Source organism: Colias eurytheme, chromosome 18 (assembly GCF_061535395.1).
Source record: "Colias eurytheme isolate Ceu_HAF_F1 chromosome 18, ilColEury1 Martin Lab GWU primary, whole genome shotgun sequence".
Classification (NCBI taxonomy): Eukaryota; Metazoa; Arthropoda; class Insecta; order Lepidoptera; family Pieridae; genus Colias; species Colias eurytheme.
In genome coordinates this window covers 6,830,352-6,852,202 of record NC_142997.1, presented here as the reverse complement: position 1 = coordinate 6,852,202, position 21,851 = coordinate 6,830,352, and the positions used below count along the sequence as shown (strand labels likewise).

The following is a 21,851-nucleotide window of genomic DNA, read 5'->3' as shown; positions in this document are numbered from 1 at the left end:
TAAGCCCAAGGAACAGGAAAAGTCACATAAATAATAAAACAACTCTTTATAGTACATTTTATATTTATATCTACCATAATCATATAACAATACAATTTATGCTTAATGAAATATATCGAATAATTTGAAATATTTAATTAGTTAATGTATAAAATAAAAGTTAATTAAACACAAATTTTGACAATACTTGTTAGGTTAGCCTTATAAAAAAATCATAATTTTTATTATCACACAACATTTAATTACATTTAATTTTATTCAGTACTTATAACACATTGACATCAAATTACTAACCATTAACAATCAGTGAGTAACATTAGATGTGATTTAATACAACCACACTATATAAGAATAAATTACAATGCACCTAATTCAATTCTATTAAATATTCCCAAAAATACACTAAAACTATTATATACGTTATGGTTTCTGTTAAAAATATTTTCCGATATAATTAAGATCACGTGATATATTATTAAGATAATATTAGGTACCTACTGATTTCATAAATGTTTTTAACTTTGCATTCATGTTTGTTATCGATTGCATTTTATGATTTAGCTTACTCTCAAGAGATTTATTGATCGTTTTTTACTGATTTTGAATACTTTTCTGAATTAGTAACTCCATAAATTCAGTCGTACATAAACCTAACGAAATGCCCATCACCCATGGGCATACTATTGACTCAATATTTACGCCACCTTTTGAGCACATTGGCTATCAGTCTTTAACAAAGAAAACAGTTTAATCAACATTGATTGATTTCTGATATGTATTAAACATAACAACGCAACGTTACTACATCCTTTTGAAAGATCTATAAAATGTTTATAATTTGTGACACTTTAAACAAGACAATAAAATTATCTAAAATTAAAGATCGTTTAAATACTCGCAATTTCATTAAATATAAATACATTTAATCATCCAAATACATGTTATTAAACATTTAAAAATTAACCGTAACTTAGACCATTAATATGTCCGGCTATACTCTGTCCATTATATTATTTGCTTTTTGACAGCTTCACGCCTATGTAGGATTGTATTGTCTATGTTAAAATGTCATACAAATAATTATCGTACTTCATGGACAGGTCCCGCCCACTTAGTGATGCCTACACAGAATTATTCAATGATGGGTCGATAGATTAAAATAATCGATAGAAATACTCTGTAAAATATATCCGATACAGAAAAACTCTTTTAATATGTTATATAATTTAAACGTAAAGACAACCAAATAGTAAGATAGAAACCAATAAATAATAAAATATTAGTTTAGTTTAGTTTTAACATACAATGCATAGATATGTGGTCTTATTATTACATATCTTATTAGTACGTTTACGTTGTAATTATTATTTACGTATCTGATTCGATTTATGATAATATTTTGAATTTATAATTGAAATGGCACAATAATTATTCACAATTATCGATTGTGAGATAATCTTTTGAACATCACTTCTGGTATCACCTGTCGAGCTGTCAAAAAGCAATTCTTATAGTGGACAGACTATAGTGTTTATGTTTGTGATAAAAGTGAAAAAGAAATTAAAGTTTGGAATGTTATCGTCAATTTTCCGATAAGACATATTTAAAAATATCTAAATAATTAAATTGTCAGTCAGGTTGTCCATATTACACCAGGCCATGTATACATAATGATGGTTAGTTTATAGTTATTTTTACATAAGTGAGATTCTTTCGGAAATTGAGTACTTTTTTATACATATTTATTTTTGGTTTCGGTCAAAATACCACCTCTCGATGGTGTCTTCGGTCATTGGTGTATGTAAAGTTCACTATTAAGGTGCAAAACATAATCCTCTGAAATTAGCGATTACCTCTGAAATTATAAATACAAAATGGCATTGTAGCGCCATAACCAGCTGCTGCAACTATTGGGTCACTTCGATACACAAAGTACATCTGCTGCTCTATATTGATACCTATCTAACAACAATTGCATTTCAATATACGAAAATTTTACAAATCAACAATCTTTACGAAAATATATCTTTTACGTGGACGAATGGTCCTCACAGTTAATTTATATGAAGTTATTAAACATATCGACATGTAATTCATCCTTGTAACGAATATTTTTTTTAAACTGAAACTTCTTTATGCTCGTTGAGAGTAAAATTTTAAATTTGCGTCATGACAATAAAATCACGCCATGGAGTAAGGCGACGATGTTGGTATCTTTGAATCTTGCCAAAGAAGTTTCACTTCTGACACGTGTGCTCGGCACACACGCTCTTTTTTATAGTGGGGAAATACGTTGTTACGAATACTGTCTCGTCAGTATCCAGAGCAGTATTGAGCAGAGCGTGTGCGGGACTCAGGGTGCGGGGGCCGGCGGGGGTGTGGGGCGCTGCGGGGACGGGGGGAGTGCGGGGGTGGGAGGGAGAGGCGCGGGGTGGGAGGGGGGAGCGGGGGAAGTGTCAAGGTCACACGCGGAGAGCAGGCGGACAAGCTCGTCGGGGGACGGACCGCCGTCCGCAACTGGTGATTCTTCACCTTCACCTGTGGACAGATTTTGTAAAGTGAATGTTAAATTATTAAATTATTGTTAAGCAAAACACCCATACAAAAACGTAAAACGTGTTTGAAATATCCAAGTTATGAGAATTTTTAGAATTGAAAATGTTTGACCACTAGGCGGGATCAAAGGTCGGTAAGGCGAATGACACGGGTTCGAATTTTTTCTATTCTTTAAAAATTTCTCATTTTTAAAGCATTTGAATGCTATAAAATCAAATATCATATCCAAGTTATACTTAATGGTATTTATTTTACCTAAAGTTGCATGATATCTAAAACAGTCTGTACATAATTACAATTTCAATTAATTATCGTGCTAATTCACTATAGAAACTGACCGTTAGCAGCGACGGGCTGCGCCGGTCTGGCCGCCTTGTCGACGGGCGCGGTGAGGTCCCACATCTGCGCGGCGCCGGAGCGGTGCCCGCACAGCAGCAGGCGGCGCGGCCGCAGCGCGCCCTCGCACTGCACGGCCACCACGAAGCAGGATACGGGCGAGCCGTCCACCGACCGGATTGTGCACACCCTGTATAATAAATAAATAAAAATGTGTGCGTGTACTAGTGTACACACGTAAGAAGTGAAACTTCTTGTGACCTTATTTTTCAAAAAATAATTTACTATATGCAACTTTACAGAAATACGTCGAATCACGCGTGTTAGGGATAAGAAAAAGATGGTGCGTAACGGAAAAATGTCACGCGTAAGGAAAAAATGTTACACAAATTTTTTTCCAATCCCGATAAAGAAGTTTAACTTCAATAAAATTCATTTGTTTCAGGCCACATAACCCATATAGTATTAGTAAAATCTTATTCTAGTGTATAGTGTGAGTGTTTTTATTTTGTTCTTTACGGGTTATGCGTATTGGTGCTTATATGGTCGCATATTCCATTACCCACGTTCGCAACGTGCGCTTCGTGCAATTAGTTCCTACGTCAGATTAAACGTAGATTCAAAATTGCACGAACAGCCTTGTAAGCAAACGATCGCGCGCGATTATAATATGTAGTGTTGTATAAATTATTATATCTAAAATAAATGAGTAAAGGAAACCGACTGAAAATATATGTATCATTATTTTCATAAAATAAAAATGTTAATTATGTATATATAGTCATATGCTACTGAGTTATAAATACCTTTTGCCATTGGAAGCGAGACGGACATACAACGTATCCGTATCAGGAACCACTTTTTGGATGAATATTTGTTCTTCATCTTGTTCACCATAGGGCCCTGAAATAACATAACTCATTGACTATAAAAATTAGAAGATATTATTAATAGAAATTGTATATTTTAGCTGCTCGCCCCGGTTCCACTCGGATAGTAATTTTTTAACCTTTAAACAGTTCTATATCCTAATACAAACAGATAAATTTCTAATAAATCAAAAATCATCAAAATAGTTAATGCTTATGACTTTTGAAAATATTTATTAGTTTAATTATCTTACCACAATCATTATGCGCCTGCGCAGTAGGCGCTTCTAAAGCGAGCACTTTAAACGCCGCTTTGGGCGTAGTACCAGGCTGTGTAGAGATCATTCCGCGGAACCGAGTAACCCGCCACGAACGCACGTGGTTGTACTCGCTGCATACGGAGATCAGGTAGTTTTCGGATAGAGATACCTGTAATTGGGATGTTTGTGTTATGTAGGTAAAACATGAAGTTGCTGCTATGCGTGGTTACTTTCCGTTAGGTAATAACCCATTGAGCCCCGAACGGCCCGATTGGTCCACGACACAATAGATTTTCTATTGTGTCTGTGATTCCGGGGCCTGAGTTAATAATACGTGATGTAAGAGTATCCGTTATGAGCTGTTAGACTTTCCGTTATGTACATAATTCATATTGCAAAACTCCTGATAATACATATCGATGCCTCCTAAGTATACTGAGTCAACTAACAAATTTAGGTATTTTCATATTTTTATAAAAACGAACATGATAAATCGTGATCTAAACGTTCGTGTTAAAAAAAATTAAAAAAGTACAATAATTACCGAGATAATTTCACGTATACTAAATCAATTTCAACATCAGTTAAAATCGTACATCGTAAACTGATCTAAATGACATTGTACCAGTGTACGCGGGGCGTGAGGGGGTACACAATAAACTTGTATCGATATACAAGTTTATATCGGCTCAGTAGACTATGAATGGCGGCAAGTAAGCACGCCATTTTAGATAATAATTGTTCTTTAACATGTTAAATTAATAATATTAACAGAATGCAGTCAAACAGGGCGCGAAATTTTAAAAATTTACACAGGAATCGATGATATTATGATGATTGATGAATGAATGAATGATATTATGGTTATTGTTTTTTATGACAACAGACAGCAAAGAGAGGCGCTAGTGAAATTTCCAGCTGTGTTTTCAAGTTTATAGAAGACACGGTGGGTAATGGTGTCAAAGATTACCGGTTCAGGTCAGACAACTGTGGAGGCCAAAATAGAAACAGAATTATATTCTTAATGTATTATAATATGTATAATATTATATCTATAACAAACTTTGAACTAGCTAGTTCAAAGTTTGTTATATATTAGTCATAGCTTTCTATTAGTGGGTCCAAATGAAGGCGACAGTATGCACGCTATAATTGAAAGACAGACGAAAGACAGCTACAGCTTTTAGTTTTGCCAAATCCGATGAAAAGCCATACAAAGTTACTAAAGTGTCTCACTCACTTTAAATCAAAGCTATAACTTATAAACAACTGGACAACTACCAATGATGGATCAAAAATGCCTTGGAATAAAGTAACAGAAGAACTAGTTTAAGCGGATTATCCATATAGGCTGTTTTGTAAAACGAGATACCAAGATGTTGTTACAAGTAGATAGATTGTGTAAAGATATCAAAAGCTACACGAAATAGAAAAGAGTTAAATATTGACGTAGATAATAATATTTCTGTAGTTTATCAGATACCCATTCCTGTTGACCAAAATAAGCACAAAGATTTGATGGATCTTTGTAAGACACTGGTAATTCCTAAAGAGAATCATTTATTTTATAATAATTTGATTTCAACGAACTCTAATGCAGCTAACGACAGCGATTCTGACTTATGATTATAGATATATGACTATAATTTGTTAAAATTTATATTTTTGTGTATTAGAAATGCCTTAGACTGTTACGTTATTAATTTATTTCTCTTTGATGATGGAACATTGTTAATTTGTTAAATGTTGATTTGTTTTTACTTGTAGCTTTTAGAATAGATTCTAATGGATCTAACGACTGATTTTTAATTTGTTAAGTACTAGAAATGTCTGGATTACTACGTTATTAATTTCTATAATTTTCATTATTGTTAAACGTAAGTTACCAATAATTGATATTTTTTAATAGCGATTTGTTCACGTTGTAGCGTTTAGTAAAGCTATTATGTTAAAAAGATATTCCTACTTAATTATGGCTAAAAATACATTGTGATTCTTCAAAATGAGTTGTTATTGGTTTCTTATTCATGTTCTTCTTCCTAGCTTTTATTAATCCCACACATCGAAAGGTATTACAAAAAAAGATTCCTAAAAATAAACCTCAGTAAATTACATTGGTCCAGTATACGTTGAGGTTTCAAATGTTAACTTTGCTAATTACTTTCCTAGTATAATGAGTCAAGTGACATAATTTCAGCATTTTATTATTTATTGAGATAAACAAACCCGAAAACAAACAAAAGTAAAATTAAATTAATAAAATGACAATCATTATTTCATGTGATTTTGGTGTTAACGATAGATTTTGATGAACAACGTACATAAATATAACTGGTAGTTAAACCATTTCACTATTGAGTCCCGCCGGCGTATACCCAGCCATCTACAAAAAAAGCCATTTAAAAACAAAAATCAGCAAAATCATTTTATACCAAAGGAAGGGCTTACAATTTTTATTAAAAAAACATTTACTTTGTTTCGAATTAATTTGATTTCATTAAAATATAAACGATTTGCCTTCAAATCACTCTCCTGTAAAATTACTAAAATGTCAGTTGACTCATTATACTTAGGAGGCATCGATATGTGCTCATTCAAACTTAATTTAAGAAAATCTTATTATAGTATCTTTAAATATGCCGCTCATGAACCCTAGATGTTAGATAAAGTAAACAAAAACAGATTCTTTTATTTAGATATTAAATATTTGATGAAACTGATGCTTTCAATTATAGTAATCTGTCATCTAAATATGCATCTTTGTATACTTAGTTAAAAGGCAATGAAGTAGACTAAATATAAACAATGAAATTACCTTAGTAACAGGACTCTGATGAACAGTGAAAGTCTGGAACAACTGTGGTCCATGACCCACTGTCTCCGGGTGTTGTACAATAACACGCACGGAGCCGTATCGCGTACCGTACGCTATTTCTAGCCAGTTGCCGCATAAACCTTCAAGAAAAGGTGATACATTTTTAAGTTCGGCACAAGAAATAGTGATACTAGTATAGCAGCATATAACATTATCTGTGGTGAATACAGGTAGAATCTTCATTTAAAAATATATCACTTACTCGTTTTTGGCGTAAGATAAACAGAGATAGCAGTAATAGGCTCTTGATTGGGATCCTTGTAAAGTTGCGTTACAAGTAAGTCATTATCTTTCATACGCAATGGGAATTTTTGCATATCTGAAAATAAAAAGAAAAATATTTTAACCACATGAAACCTATAATAATGCTCAAAGAGGTTAACATAATTATTATAGAGTTAACATATTTATAAGACCCTTAAAATATTCAAGAATTTATTTGACAAAATTTTTCATGTAACAATAAATTCATGTAACAATAAGTAAGTAAATTTCGAATGATTAACTCATATCATATATATAAAACGTTGAAAATCTATTTCGCAAGGTAATTTCTCAATTAATTTATATCTTACCAATATAATTAACAGCGCCAGTAGCAGTTCCGAGCAGTAGAAACGACCCGGCAGTATCATAAGTAGTCAGATGCGCGACATCTTGCGTCTGCCAGTGCTGTGTGCTAGTGTGCCAAACACCGGCTTTGCTGCGACTGCCCGCACCGCTGAGAGCCACTAGCTGAGGACCTACGAATAGCAGGTGTTCTACACGTACACCTAGGTTGAATGTACCTAGAAATATAAATATTAACGTAAGAAATTAACGTAAGTGTTGTGTTGATTTAGTTGGTACTATGTAAGTTTAAGATATAAAAATTAATTTGTCCTTACCTATAATTGGTGGATACATCCTTAACATTTATATATTTCTAGATTTAAGCTCGCAAGATTTGTATGTATTTACTGTTGGTTTGGCTTAATAAATAAATAAATAAATATATATAATTAACGTAAATATAATAAAACTCAAACTCAACTATTTATTAATTCCTTTACTTCTTCTTCTTCGAAGCACTTTTGAATTGTTATAACACCAATTACCACTGATGCCGATATTACACTTGTATAGTTGAATTTTAATATTTTGCATTTAATTTTTTACAGTCTCAAAATTGAAGTAGGTTTTTCTATTTATATTAATTATAATTGGGGTCACGCCTCGTCACAGTGTCAAAATTGGTGGTAAATGTAAAAACTTATGAAAGGCGATTCAAAAGCGCTTCTAGAAGAAGTCATTCAATAAATAAATGTTTGAGTTTGAATTAATGTACTACCTAATTTCTACACGGAAATAATATAAAAATAAATATAGAATAAATGTAGGTATTCTGTAGATATTAATTTTATATTTTTCAAGCAATGCTTCACTCACCAATCAATGTCCTCCTAACAGGTTCGGTATGCGTAGAAAATGCCCATAACCTAACTAGCGGACCGCTCGATATACCGAGCATCACATCAGTACCAGCAGAGCTGTTCCCTCCAGATGTCGCTCCTCCCGTCTTGGCGTTGAGCGCTATACGCTCTATCGTCGATTCTTGTACCGGCGATTGGAATGCTATGTACCATCCACAGGAATCTGTCAATCTATAAAGAGAGTGAGAGTTCAAATCTCTCAGTTACGTATTTGTCGCGAAGAACATCATAATATACGACCATAACTGCTAACAAATGAGTATACATAAATGCGTGTATGCATACATTTAATGCATTATTCTAAAAAATATTAGCATTCTTCAATCCCACTATAAATGTGCAAAATTTTATACTCTTCTGTTGGTGCAATGTTTCGTACAATATAGCGGAATTGTTGATGCATTTCACACATATTCTATGGATCTACTGATAAGTGGTAGCAGGGACATTTAATTTTTTCTTCATTTAAAATAACAAAAAAACAAATTTTAATTTTAATTTTAATAACATTTTTATAAAGAAATTTTGTCTTTATCACTTAGTTATGATGATTGAAAAAGTTATATGAAATAATTAAATAAACATTAATTAATGAATTAATTAAGTAATTACTTATAAGCTTAAGTACCTGTATCCAATAACATAATGAGAGTATGCTACAGCTATCCAGTTGTGATGGGCCTTTATTATTTGAACCTTCATGTTTTCTGACCAAGTAGCTATAAATGAAAAATAATATTATCAACTTGATCTGTTTAATTACTATTGTACATAAGTAATGGATTATGAAACTTACTTTCATTTTGTTTAAGACCTTTATGACATTCAGCATTGCCTAAAGATGCAGCTCTTGAGTGTCCCCTGCCACATCGACTGAAATAAAATATGAAAGTAAATGAATTGAACAAGTATTTAAAAAAAAATCTATAAAGTTAACGAAGCATTTAATATTTTATAGTTTAAACTATACTTATCCAAAGCATACTTTAAAATTAATTTTTAGTCCATTTTTTTCTATATTTTTTGACTTTACATTGCTATTTTACAAACCTTAGTTGATCTTGTGAAGGAATCCGTCCTACTGTCCTTAAGTCTAGTGATGAGTTCCTAGAGTGCGATCTAATAGATGCCACATCAGAGTTGGATGCCGTAATATTCTTCCGTGAACCATTATTTCCATTTCTTCCAGAGCTTCCATTGCTTATTGGAGGATTTGCTGGGGAACATTATAACAATTATTATAGTTCCATAAACTTGCAAATATTTTCTAACATTAAATGTGACATATTCTATAACTAAATTACTTCTTAATTTAGTAATTAAATTAGACTTACATGGTGGTGGGAGGTATCCATAAAATAGTACATCCCCACATGATGAATGGTTCATTTCATCACATAGGGCCAGTCGCCTACTTAGAGGTGTAATACCAAAATAATCACACTCATGCCTCAATGCTCTTATATTCACATTGTTTAAATCTATATCCCTTGTTCTTAAGAAATTAAGGATCAAACCAAAAAGATTTGGATCTCTGTCAATAAATATAGCCCCCGTTTCATCCCGCACTGTTGGAATACGGCCACTGAGTAAAGCTGTAAAAAATGTATCTGGTACCCAAGTCAAGGTATGCCATGATGTTGCAAATCTGAAATATTTAAAAGTAACATACCATACAATATATGTATTTTGAATTGAATATTAAATGCTCTGTAGATGATTACAATAGTCAGTAATTGAACTGTTGACTTCAATGTATCAAGTGAAAGTTAGCAAGTAAAAGCTATAATTTAGCAAAATTAAATTATGTATACAATGGAACAAGGGAAAAACAGTTACTTATAGCATATAGTCGATTTGATTGTTTTTCATTATATTACTTAACATTCAATGTGTATATTGCATAAAATAAATGTTACCTTGTACCACCTATGTTTAAATTAACTATTTCTTGATAATTAGTCATGAAGACTGGCTACAAATTACGATATTATTAAATAAACTAAATATTGCTATACTGTCGCACGTAGGGACGTTCACTATTTATTTTATTTTTGTGTTTTTATAATTAATTTATAGTAGATCTTTCACTTTTCACAAAGAAATTGAATTAATAAATCTTTCAGTCATCAATTATCGAAAGTCCTCTGTCAATAATTATAAACAAAACGATGTCAATGTCATTGTCATCATTTCGTTCGAAAACTAAAACGACAACTACATTTGTCAAAAAAATATTTGGTTTTTATTTTAATACATAAGTTAACATGTGCATTTCCTGACTATTTAATGTCACGCATATAAACAATCTTAAATATTTAGTTAGGTATTGACTAATAAATAGTGCCTTTTATCATATAACATAATATAAAGATTTTGGCAACCACGATATTAGTTTTCATACCTGGCAAGTAATTTTAAGAGAGACGTGTCCGTCAGTGAAAAGTCAATCAATTTCAATAGATTTGTATTGTTGGAATTCTAATTCATGTATGAGAAAGAATTTTTCAAATAAAAAGACTAGTGAGAATAATTTAGTCAAGCAAAATGCCCGCAGCTACTGTGGCTAAGCCGGGCCATGGTCCTAATCAAGGCATATTCCACAATACAACCGGCTTTAGCACGCTTATCACGGTTACAGTTCTGACCCTTGCTTGGTTGGCCGGCTTTGCATCCCGGCTTTTTGCAGTTATTCGTTTCGAAAGTATTATTCATGAATTCGATCCATGGTGAGTTTTTATTCTGTAATTTAATGGCTATTTAATTTACGTGAGTAGCGCTTATTTTTTCAATGTTACGTGTTTGTTTCAGGTTCAACTATAGATCTACTGCATATATGGTGCAGCATGGGTTTTATAATTTTTTGAATTGGTTCGATGAGAGGGCTTGGTACCCTTTGGGAAGAATTGTTGGGGGTACAGTTTACCCAGGTCTTATGATCACATCGGGTACCATACACTGGATTCTACACGCACTTAATATTCCCATTCATATTAGAGATATTTGCGTGTTCTTGGCCCCTGTGTTCAGGTTTGTGATTCTTAAATAAATATAGATCCAGTTTTCATATGTTTCTTTCAACCTAGGGCTAAGAATAATTTGTTTATCTTACTATAAGTAAATATTTACATGATGCTAAATTTACCACATATTTTGTGTATTCATGTTAGTGCCATTTGTATATTTTTATATTGAGCATTGTTGCTTTGAAATCTTTTTCCTCTTTAAAATCTTCATATTAAAGGAAAATCAATTGTACATTTTAGTGGTCTAACTGCAATAGCCACTTATCTGTTAACATCGGAATTGTGGTCAAGAGGAGCCGGCCTGTTTGCCGCTTGCTTCATAGCAATAGTGCCAGGCTACAGCAGCAGGTCTGTGGCAGGAAGTTATGATAATGAGGGAATTGCAATCTTTGCATTACAATTCACATACTACCTGTGGCTAAAGAGTGTTAAAAGCGGATCTGTTTTCTGGTCAATATGCACAGCTTTGTCATATTTTTACATGGTGAGTTAAGTTTTTAATTGTTACATTGAAATACTGAATAATTAAAATAAATTGTTAGACATATGATTAAATATTTACTTTTTTCACACTGCCATTATTACAATATGTAAATTTTGTTATTTCTAAGCAACTAATATCCGTATGTTTTTGTTTGAATGTCTATTATTTAATGTAATATATTTTCTTATAGGTGTCAGCATGGGGTGGATACGTTTTCATCATAAATTTGATCCCCCTTCATGTGTTTGTATTGCTGATAATGGGAAGGTTCTCTCAGCGACTGTTTGTCAGTTATACAGTGTTCTATATCATAGGACTACTGTTCTCCATGCAAATACCATTTGTGGGCTTTCAACCGATCAGAACTAGTGAACACATGGCTGCATCAGGTGAGATATTTCTACTAATCTTAAATTTTTTTAAACAACAATTTTTTTCTCATTACATATGTAGCGTAATCTATTTACATCCTATTCAGGATATTGTTTTTTCTATCAAATCTTATATATAAAAATGAATCGCATAATGTGTTGGTAAGCGCATAACTCGAGAACGGCTGAACCGATTTCGATAATTCTTTTTTATTATATTCCTTGAAGTACGAGGATGGTTTTTATGCAGAGAAAACGTAAATATGTACCACGGACGAAGCCGGGGCGGACCGCTAGTGTAAAATAAAACCTGTTAAATAATTTATTCTCTGTTAGATATACATATTTTTTTTTTTTATAATTATTAACATAAAATATAATTTCAGGTGTTTTCGCTCTACTAATGGCAGTTGGAGCTTTGAAATATTTGCACAGTCTGAATCCTAAAGGACAGTGGAAGCAGTTATTAATACTTGGCACGCTAGTAGCAGCAGGTGCTGTGTTCTTGGTAGTTGTTTTGTTGACTTATATGGGAGTTATCGCACCATGGAGTGGACGGTAAGTTGCGTGTTTATAGGGTATTAATGCTGGCAGGTCTTTTAATAATTTTATAAGCTGAAAATTGAAGCATAAATCAGGCTTAGAATTTAAGAAATTATTGAAATATTAATGTTTAAATATCACAACATATCCAGCTTTTATCTTCACATTTTATATTCTAATAATAAATTGTATGATATTAGATAGGTTATAAATTTATAATTTACTTTTTTAGCAATGTAAAGTAAAACAGCATCTTAATTATTCTGCACTTGTAAATTGTAGATACTAGTGTAGATTAACATAATATTAACACAACAATTACGCTAGAAAATGCACTTTGTTAGTATAATGTGTGCATATATTTGCATTATTTACCTTCATTGCAGTGTGTATAGGATATAACAAGATTCAAATATGTAACTTGAACACTCATGTTACCACATACCATACCAGAGGCGGCTCGTGACAAAATTTTATGGGTGTTCACTTGAAATAAAACACTGAAAATACATGGTGTAAAGCAGTACATTTATCAAAAAAATTACTTATAAAGGAAATACCTACATACGTCTTTCTTTTTGGTGTGCAAAAATATCTATAACTTAAAGCGACAAGACATTCGTAAATATCTGTTGTTGCTTTCATCACAACCACACAACCACGGTTTTTTTTACATATTGTTCAGATTTAAACACACGCGTATATGTTTTCGTTTTTGTCGTACATTTTTGCGTAAGATCAAGTTCAGGCCGTGGCGGTCCCTTAGCTTTACATTCAAGCCGAATTTGTAACGTTTTATCACACTTTTTAATGAACGCCACATTATAATTATTGTTCATTTTAACACTCACAAGTAGGTAATACTGATAAGTACAGGCTATTTCAACACGTATTTTATAATTTTAATTAGAAAATTGCATGAATCGCGCGCGTGCATTGAAGTTGACTCGAGAGTCGAGTGTTTGTTTATATTATAGACGTAGCAACTGGCAACGTCGCAATCGCTGTCCTGCCGGGCGGTAAAAACGAACCGGCAACGTTTGCGGGTGCGGCGCACCGAATTTTGCTACTTTTCCATAGAAAATCTTTTGTTTCACGCGCAGGGCTCTGGCAAAACCCTCTCTTTCACTCCTATTGGATTTCGTATTAGGAAATGTACTAAATCTTTTTTCATTGGAGCGCAATCGTGAGCGCACCGCTTCGCGCGTTACATAATACAGTAGGTATTATACAGGTGTATGGGATGATGGAATGATGGATATATTCATTGGTATTAACAGTAGTTTTAAAGATTACGATTGATTTTAAATAGTAATAATTAATGTTAATAATTAAATTAAGGAGTATGATTTTATTATAATTATTTATGGGAGTTCACTGCACCAGCGCTCCTTAGGGCGAGCCGCCTCTGTACCATACATATTTACGTAAATTACCTTACTTTCATGATATTTTAACACCCTATACATTATTTTCTATTAAGGATATTTTTTATAAAGGTAGTTTAACAGTCAATATATTTTTCAGGTTCTATTCACTTTGGGATACAGGATACGCAAAGATCCACATTCCTATAATTGCATCAGTATCGGAACATCAGCCCACAACTTGGTCGTCATTTTTCTTTGACCTACATGTTCTTGTTTGCACCTTCCCTGTGGGGTTGTGGTATTGCATCAAGAATATCAATGATGAAAGAGTCTTTGGTAAGTATTATGGAATTTAATTAGATGCTAGATAGATAAAACTCTATGGGAATAAAGATATCAGAATTCGTCAGGTGTTGGCGTTGCTACAGTACGGTGAAAGACGAGGGTTCGAATCCTGTTTCGTGATCATTAGGATAGTTCATTTATTTGATTATGATAAAATAAAATTATCACTATATTATGTCCTGAGTTTTTTAAACCTTATAATAAAATTTCAATTCAATAAAATTTTTAAGTAATGACAATTTTGCTTTGTACATCTTATAGAATTTTTGAATCACTAGTAAAGCCAATCAAGTACATTCATTTCTATTAAAAAAATTTTTAATGATATTTTACCAATTATTTAAATCAGTTTTAAAAATATTAATCATATAAATATTTTTTTCTAACTAATACATTATTTCCAGTCGCGCTATACGCCCTAAGCGCGGTATACTTCGCCGGTGTGATGGTGCGTCTCATGCTCACACTCACTCCGGTGGTGTGCGTGTTAGCGGGTATCGCATTCTCTATTATATTGGATCTGGTGCTAAGGGAAGACGATCTGCCCGTGGTGACCCCTGAAACTGAGGAGTCGAAGAGCCTTTATGATAAGGTCGGTGTCATGTGTGTGTGTGTGTGTATTTTTGTTTGTTACAAACTATATGTATGTTCTTGACATACAAATTACAATCATCTTAATTCTTAGAAGAATTAGCAAATTTAGAAATAACTTTCACATGACATACTATAAACTTAGAATATAGCATATAATTTTGGATCTTCAATATTATGCAGCAATTTGAGTAATCTATTTTTGAGTCGAAGTTTAAATTAACGTACTTACATTATATTGTATTGATAAAGATTGCTTATGCTTAACGATTTTATGGTCAGGTCAACCAACTGTAGAACAGTCGTAAAATGTACGGCAGTGTAATTTTACATGTGTAATCGATTATATCCGCTACAAATCAAATTATGCGGTAGTTGAGAATGTAATGATGTATAGTAAATTACAAAAGTTAATGATACATATTTATTTAATTTTTATTGATTTTAATTTGAGATAGTATTTGATAGTGTGTGATTTAATGATAGTTCCCATATACAAAAACCTAAAACCCCTAATTTTTGCCCTTGTATCGTAATGTAGTTATTTTTTAGATACTCCAACACATATTTAGGTACATTGAGATTAAATAGTAGGATGTATGATTAAAATAAAAACTACAGGGTTTACTTAAAAGATTTTTATTAATTACACAATTACAATATGGGCCAATACCTATGGCTAAAATTAACAACTAAATAAACATTCACTAGATAGCTACAGTCCGCGCGCGGCCTCCGAGGGATTTAAAGTAATGTTATTTTTGAAGTTACAAGTGTAATTTAGTCGATATTTCGCTATCGATAAAACGTCACAGATAACAAATTTCCATCCTATTTTATTCAGGCCAGTAAAACGAAGAAGCGTATCGTAGAGCCCGCGCAAGTACAGGACCAAGGGTTGGGTCTGTACGCACGACCAGGAACGGTTATAGCGTTCATGATACTGCTGATGTTGTTCTCCGTTCACTGCACGTGGGCCACCTCTAATGCGTACTCTAGTCCTAGTATTGTGCTTGCCAGCTATGGGAATGATGGGTAAGTGAATTTTCGATTCTTTTGCATTAAAAAAAAATATTATACTTTTTTTTTTGTTATAAGCTCCAGTCTTTAGCTTTAAGCCAGAAAGTAAGTCTTTAAATAAGTGAAGTACAAACTGTAACACATGAGTCATGAACAAATAATTCAAATGAAATATCGGGAAACATCATCCTCTATGCAATTTTTATTGCTTTAGTAACAGTTCTATATGCGCCATATTCAGATTCTATATTCAGTATGTTCAATATTTAAAATAACATCCCTAGATCGAGAAGAATATTGGATGACTTCAGAGAAGCTTATGGATGGTTGTCACAGAACACAGCCGAAGATGCTAGAATTATGTCATGGTGGGATTATGGATATCAGGTATGTCCTTTGAGGTCACAATGGTTGTGCGCTTTCACCTTGGTTAAAAGAAAGTATTTATTTCTATAGCTTATGCGTTATTCTGGTACCTATATAAGCTGCTAAGTATATACTCAAAATCTGTTCAGTAATTTTTGCGAGAAAGAGTAACAAACATGCATCAATGCATTCTTATAAGCCTTGTGTTTATAATATTGAAAGGAAGAATTAATTTTCTTCTATTGAATTTTAATTATTTTAAGTGTCAATAATTTTACATGTCAGTGTCATTGATACGCATTTCACAGAATTGTGTCGTGCTTGCATACGAAATATTGCATGAAAAATATCATCATGAACAGTAGTATACATTCTGATTCTCAAACCTATAAAGATCATTAAAACATTTCGTTTCCAGATAGCGGGAATGGGCAATCGAACGACCCTAGTGGACAACAACACGTGGAACAATTCGCACATAGCGCTCGTGGGTAAAGCCATGGCGAGTAATGAAAGTGCTGCCTACAATATTATGACGCAGCTCGACGTGGACTATGTACTGGTTATATTTGGTGGTGCTATCGGATATTCCGGAGACGATATAAATAAGTTTATCTGGATGGTCAGGATTGCAGAGGGAGAACATCCTAAGGATATACATGTAGGTGAAATTTGTTTTCGTTTGTAAAGTTTTTAGATACGTGGTCAGGTGGGAAATAGTAACAGACAAGCAGAAATTTTTACCTCAATAGTTTTATTTAAGAATTAAGACTTTTGATTCGAGAAAAATATGAAAATATTTATAAATTTTTAAAGAATAGAAAAAATTCGATCACGAGGCGAGATTCGAACCCGCGTCTTAAAGCCGATTCGGGGCATACTTAAAATTAAACACACACGTGTATGAAATTAATAAATTACTTATGATTATGTTTATCCTTCTGTTTTGTTTCAGGAAGCTGATTATTTCACAGAGAGAGGGGAATATCGAGTAGATTCGGAAGGTTCAAAGACTATGTTAAATTGTTTAATGTACAAGCTTTCTTATTATAGGTAAATAATGATTTGATTTACTATTATAATAAAACTCAGTATTTTTTTAGTTTATACATTATAGACGCAAATAGTATAGTCTATGAATAATTTTTTCTACCACCTACTTTCCGTCTTCTTATTTTTGTACATTTTAAAGGGTATTAAAATAAAACAAAACCTGTTTAAGTATTCATAATTCTTTATTAGTATCAAAACAAACACATTTATATTGTGAATTCATAATTTTAACGATGTTCTATAATATTTTCATTAACAGATACGACTCTGGCGGCAGTCCGCCGGGCTACGACCGCACACGTAACGCGTTGCCCGGCAACCGCGGCTTCAAACTCACGTACCTCGAGGAGGCCTACACCACTGAGCATTGGCTCGTTAGGATATACAGGTGAATATTCACACGGACGCATTACATACACGCACACACGTACACACGCACGCATTACATACACGCACACACGTACACACGCTCGCACTAACGCACGCATACAAGTCATATGAATTGTAATGTAAATACCTCTATACACTATACATGTATAAACAACGTTCGGAATTGTAACGTACGTATGCTCATTGCATACGTATATTAACAAAATATTAACAAAAACGCACATGCTTTTACAATCTGTTTTAAGATAACCTTCACAAATGATGTAACTCTTAACAAGCATACTCATGGCAATATAAGTTCAGTTAATAAAAATACGAATGGTAAAAAACTAGTGATGAGCGTTTGATTTTTCCACCTTATAGAAGTTTTGTAAATATTACGATGTACAATTTCAGAGTGAAGAAGCCGGATGAGTTCAATCGTCCTCGCCTGCCTCTAGCCAAGAGGACGATACCCACCAACAATGCTATCTCCAAAAAGGTAAAAACTTAACACTTTTATATAAAAAATCGTTTCTAACCTTTAAATGTGTAGTTTTAGAAATTCTGAAAAAATGTTTTCTTTTTCCCACCTATTAAACTTATATGATTTTTAAATGATGATTTATATTATTTTAAATTATGACAGAATTTTTATGTTTAATTCCCTATTTTGTAGTAAATGTGTAGTGTAATCTAGCTAATTGTCTAATTACCAAATTGTCGTAGGCGAGGTCCCAGCAATAGTTCCGAGAGAGTAAACAAATCGAATCAAACCCCGGTTTGTATATGTCTGTTATTCTGTGTGAAGTCTTGTGTGTCCTATTAGGTTGAGGCTTTTGAAAATACTAAATAATTAATTGTCTATTTGGTTAAATCACATTTATATGCTAATCTACTATGTAGTAGTTAGTTGCGTATTGAATTTATTGTTTTAAAATTTGTCAAACGATTGTAATGGTATTTTATTGATCTCTTTCTTCAAGTAAAAGATTAGTTCGATAAATACTATTTCTAATTCTAAATTTCTATCTATCATTTCTAAAAGAAACGTGTAAGCGTCAAATTTATTTTCGGTTGCAGCTTGCGTATGATGTAGGATCAATGGTATAGTAAAATGTATTTGTAGATTTTTTCTAGTTCCTATTATTAGATTTCTTACAAAAGAACCACGAAGATTATATATTACATACTTCAATGTAAAATATCTTAAAAAAAAGTCTTTTTTATTAATGTTGCATGTATTGTGAATGTGTTTTTGTTTATGTGCAAGTTATTTATTTATTTTTTGATATGAATTACGTAATATTAAAAATAAAAGGGTGACTTGAGTAAGCATATCAGTTGAATTCCATCACTCATCAAGTAGCAATGTCGACAGTAACATATACATCTTAAAATTAATGCATGGATTAAAATATATTATATTGAACTTATTCATACTTTAAAAAATTTAAGTCATGTACGTAATACTTACGGAAGCTGTAGTGAAAGTTTTTGCATAGATGTGTATTAAAAGATTATTTTCTTTGACAGACATCTAAAAGAAGAAAAGGGCTGCTCAAAAACAAGCCTACAGTTGTGAAAGGTAAGAAAATGACGAGGTTGGAGTGACCTCGTGCCTAGATAAGTTATCAGTGGTAGATGCGGCGCTAAGCAAGTGTCATCAAACATCTTGTACAATGAAACATTCCAAAATCTAGCGAAAGTGCTTCTTATGTTAAAATAAATAAAAGTCATTTTCATTTAACACCATGATGTATAAAATTATTTATATTATATTATAGTTATATGTTTTATTTACTTGACGCGTATTGATTTATTTATTCGAGTGGAAAGACTCAAATTGTTTGTTTAATCGAATAGCACTTCTGAAGCCAGACAAATAAAAGAAATCTTGTACACGTGTTTGATGATTTTCCTCGTAGGTAACCTATAGCAATAAATTGGATTGTAATTTTATGAATATATAGTACTTTGCGGGTATTTTATAACATAAGTTTTTCAGGAACATTTTCGTTTAAAACTAATTAGAACACTTCTTTGTATCGTACATATAAATAATGGCAATATTGTGATGTACTTCTAGAGCATGTACTAATTCTTATCAGACATATTTTTATATGAAAACTGAATTTAAATTTATTTATCCACCCTGAGAGATGTACCTTGTAAAATAAACTCGCTTTACATTTTCATTGTTTTTCTTCTTTTTATAAGCCCTTTAACGTAGTTATAAAAAGTTTGCACAAAAATATATTAAATTGAATACCTTCTAGTTTATTGTGATACAAAATTGTTACAATTCTTTAAGGTATATTTGTATCGAAATTTAAAGTTGGGCTAGCATCTTTACCACTGATAATTAATTTTAAAACTAAGTGACTGACACCAATTATGTGTATTTAGTCCATTAGATATCATGTTTCTTAAAATTTTAGGCGATTGTTTTTGATTTTAAGAAATTTTTCTATCGATTACATGGTCCTTACTTAAACATACACTGTAAATCGAATCTTTTATTCTCAAAGCTTGTGTATTTGAATGTAAATTTGCGTTTCTTCTTATTTATTTATTTTATGTAAAATCTCAGTTTCAAAGGCACAATTTGAACGTTAAAAGCACAACTCTGTGTTTTTCATGGCATAATATTTTACACTTTTCTAACTTTAAATAGAAAAATCTTAACGGCCATGTAGTCGATATTATTTATAGTGCAAAGAGTGTTAGTGCGGGTTTGGAGAACCTGAAGTTGTTCCTTTATATTTAGCGATCTTTTAACTGCTGCATTAGATTCATGTTTAAGGTTTCCATACTTCTAGGGGGTATTCTACTGCCACTATATTCTTTTAAATTGAATCCTTACATCGCCTACGGTTCTCCTTACCTAGTTTAGTGTACGTGAATGCGACGTCCATTTGTATATTAATTAAATAGTTTAATATTGTTCCAAGATGTTTTTCATTATCAATATATTGCACCTTATTCAACACTCACGATTTAGTATCCCAGTTTGTAAATTGTTAATATTAAGTATGTGTCAAGTTATATTTTCGAATTCAATAAAATCAATGTGGGTAATATTTTTCGAAATGACTTGCTGAGTATCAATCCTGAAAACGCAATCCAAAGGTACTAATATGCAAAGTAGCTAGAATATTCTTTTCATGAAAGGAAATTTTTAATATTTATTACTTTTAATACATTGTTCGCTTCAAAAATAAATATGCAGGTACTAATCCCAATGATATGGAAAATGAAGGCTTTTTATATAGGTGTTAATTATTTCAGTGCACTGGTCTATTTCAATCTAGATTAGCTTATGTTATGTATTATGTACTTAGCATATTTGAATATGTTTTGTATTGCTGTGCATTTAGATAAAGACTTGCGATTCCAACTCGTATAGCAAGGTGTGAGAAATAGTTTTATATAATGTGTTAATTCATTATTGACCACCAAAGAGATTAGAGAGCCTCTCAGGCTCGGTGGAGTCTAATATAGTTACAAGTTAAGATCAGTGAAACACGAATACTACTCATAAATAAGTAACTAACGTTTGAATAGGTGTGAGAGGATAAAGATCGCTTGAGACATTATAATAGTCCGACCAGTGCATTTAATATGTCGTAAATTTTTCATGCATTGTCTACTTGTGTGTGTGTTTAAGTTTGCCATTCTCAAACTGACTCTAATTATGAATTTTATGTTGTTTAATTTTATTGTTGCACAGCACTATATTGTTTTCTTATTGTGACAGAGGTTTATAGTCTAGGTAAGATGCTATTGTACTTTACAATGTGTTCTGAATAAACAGCTGATGATGATCACCGATTTTTATTTATTGAAACCCATATTCATAACGTGTAATAAAATTTAGTTCTCCCCTGAATTAACATGATCCACAAAAATGCTATTTAAACTAAATTGTATATACATTTAAAA

The 21,851-nt window shown here is 32.2% G+C and overlaps 2 protein-coding genes across 3 annotated transcripts; one reads left to right on the top strand and one right to left on the bottom strand.

Moving 5' to 3' along the window:
• Window positions 1-45: 45 nt before the first annotated feature.
• On the bottom strand, window positions 46-10,518 carry LOC149900758 (BTB/POZ domain-containing protein KCTD3). Its single transcript, XM_090112067.1, has 13 exons — window positions 10,288-10,518; window positions 9,703-10,016; window positions 9,419-9,584; window positions 9,165-9,241; window positions 8,997-9,087; window positions 8,325-8,539; window positions 7,472-7,684; window positions 7,099-7,215; window positions 6,837-6,976; window positions 4,016-4,190; window positions 3,699-3,795; window positions 2,895-3,082; window positions 46-2,538 (listed from the first exon to the last, which is right to left on the bottom strand). Exons 1-13 carry the CDS (start codon window positions 10,332-10,334, stop codon window positions 2,354-2,356), a joined length of 2,025 nt encoding a protein of 674 aa, XP_089968193.1. The 5' UTR covers window positions 10,335-10,518; the 3' UTR covers window positions 46-2,353.
• A 278-nt stretch (window positions 10,519-10,796) lies between these two features.
• Stt3B (catalytic subunit 3B of the oligosaccharyltransferase complex) lies at window positions 10,797-21,733 on the top strand. Of its 2 annotated transcripts, XM_090112104.1 has the most exons (15): window positions 10,797-11,097; window positions 11,180-11,398; window positions 11,635-11,878; window positions 12,069-12,267; window positions 12,636-12,807; window positions 14,320-14,498; window positions 14,912-15,099; window positions 15,943-16,133; window positions 16,403-16,505; window positions 16,903-17,145; window positions 17,440-17,537; window positions 17,797-17,925; window positions 18,324-18,408; window positions 18,636-18,687; window positions 19,443-21,733. In XM_090112104.1, the coding sequence occupies exons 1-14, from the start codon at window positions 10,916-10,918 to the stop codon at window positions 18,651-18,653; spliced, it is 2,250 nt and encodes a 749-aa protein (XP_089968230.1). In that variant the 5' UTR covers window positions 10,797-10,915; the 3' UTR covers window positions 18,654-18,687; window positions 19,443-21,733. The 2 variants fall into 2 exon arrangements, with proteins under 2 accessions (XP_089968230.1, XP_089968229.1); XM_090112103.1 differs by lacking the exon at window positions 18,636-18,687 and having other exon boundaries at window positions 10,798-11,097.
• Window positions 21,734-21,851: the final 118 nt, after the last annotated feature.